Genomic DNA, 1418 nt, shown 5'->3' with positions numbered 1-1418 from the left:
TAAAATGTGCACCCGATAGGCGTCTGTGGATTCATCAAATAATACTTTGCAAAAAACAAACGGGCTAGCCGCAAACGTCCGTGCCGTATAGCGTGGATAACCCTGTATATATGTCAATGTACTCTGCGCCACCACTGCGCATCATTAACTCAAATGAACTGTACCATTGCCGAATTGCGGATATGTTTGAATAAAACCCCCAAGGGTAGTTAAATGTATTCACCGGTTACTAAAAGGAGTTAAAAAGAACTTGTTTGTCGGCCCCTGTTCGACACTGTTGGGAAGTGGAGTAGGTATTAACCGGCATCTTTCCATTCAGTATCGCTGGGGAATTCATTTTCTCGTTTATACGGCGGGCTAATTTTAAAATCACCATGACGTGAAGTTCCGGCAATTCAAGCAGGCTGGCAGCTACACGCAGGCAAAACCAGACGAACTCGGCGCGAATGGTCTGCGTCGGGCATCCGCATGCTCACAGCTCAACAGTGTCTGTGGTTAGTTTCGCAAGCAAGGTCGGCCGTACAAACGCGTTCCTTTAACCTTACTTTTAGTGAATGCAAGTAATGTCTACCGTGAATCAAAATATTCCGTCGTCCGCGGATGCTTGTCAAAATATCGTTCATACTCTGATGTGCCATCGGCAAGGAGGCGAAAGTGAGCCGTTTGCCAGAAGGGCCATCGAATCGCTCGTCAAAAAATTGAAGGAGAAACGAGATGAATTGGATTCGCTTATTGTTGCCATAACAACGGCAGGCGCCCAACCGAGCAAGTGTGTCACAATTCAGCGAACTTTGGACGGGCGCCTACAGGTAGCGGCGCGAAAAGGATTTCCCCATGTGATTTATGCGAGAATTTGGAGGTGGCCCGATTTGCACAAAAACGAGTTGAAACATTTAAAGTTGTGCACGTATGCGTTTGATTTAAAGTGCGATCTTGTTTGTGTTAATCCCTACCATTATGAACGCGTTGTGTCACCTGGGCTTGACCTCTCTTCACTCACCTTGCATTCTTCGGCTCCAGTCAGAAACAACGCGGTTATGGATGTGGATACGGATATTGGTAGGGTCATGTTTACACCTGTTGTTTTAAAATACTTTTTCGTTTTTTTTTGCGTTTTTTTTTTCATTTTTTTACTATTTTTTTTAATGAAATATATCTTGTTTACACTGATCTTAGCAATTTTATTCTTGAATTTGAACAATGTCAAGCAGATTTGTAACAAAGGTATTACACTGGATCGCATGATGGACTATAGGTATGTGCGACGATGGAATCCCTTGAATAAATGCGAAGCCCCAATTCCATGCTTTTATTCGAGGGGGGCACTACCCCTCCTGATTTCTGGTGCATGTTTCATTTTAGAAGACTAACCAGTACTTTCCCATACTTCCGCATTACTTCATACTTTTCCGCATTTC

The 1418-nt window shown here is 43.7% G+C and overlaps 1 protein-coding gene across 1 annotated transcript; it reads left to right on the top strand.

Moving 5' to 3' along the window:
• Positions 1–245: 245 nt before the first annotated feature.
• On the top strand, positions 246–1059 carry LOC125504926 (mothers against decapentaplegic homolog 4-like; the record flags this gene model as incomplete). Its single annotated transcript, XM_048667655.1, is given in 1 exon segment — positions 246–1059. A coding segment is annotated over 1 exon segment (505 nt), but the record flags the coding sequence as incomplete, so codon positions are not given.
• Between the last annotated feature and the right edge of the window lie 359 nt (positions 1060–1418).

The sequence above is a fragment of the Dendroctonus ponderosae genome, unplaced genomic scaffold, assembly GCF_020466585.1.
Source record: "Dendroctonus ponderosae isolate FM_Combo_2020 unplaced genomic scaffold, Dpon_F_20191213v2 Dpon_F_20191213_6, whole genome shotgun sequence".
In the NCBI taxonomy this organism is placed as follows: domain Eukaryota; kingdom Metazoa; phylum Arthropoda; class Insecta; order Coleoptera; family Curculionidae; genus Dendroctonus; species Dendroctonus ponderosae.
This window is presented reverse-complemented; position numbering and strand designations above follow the sequence as displayed.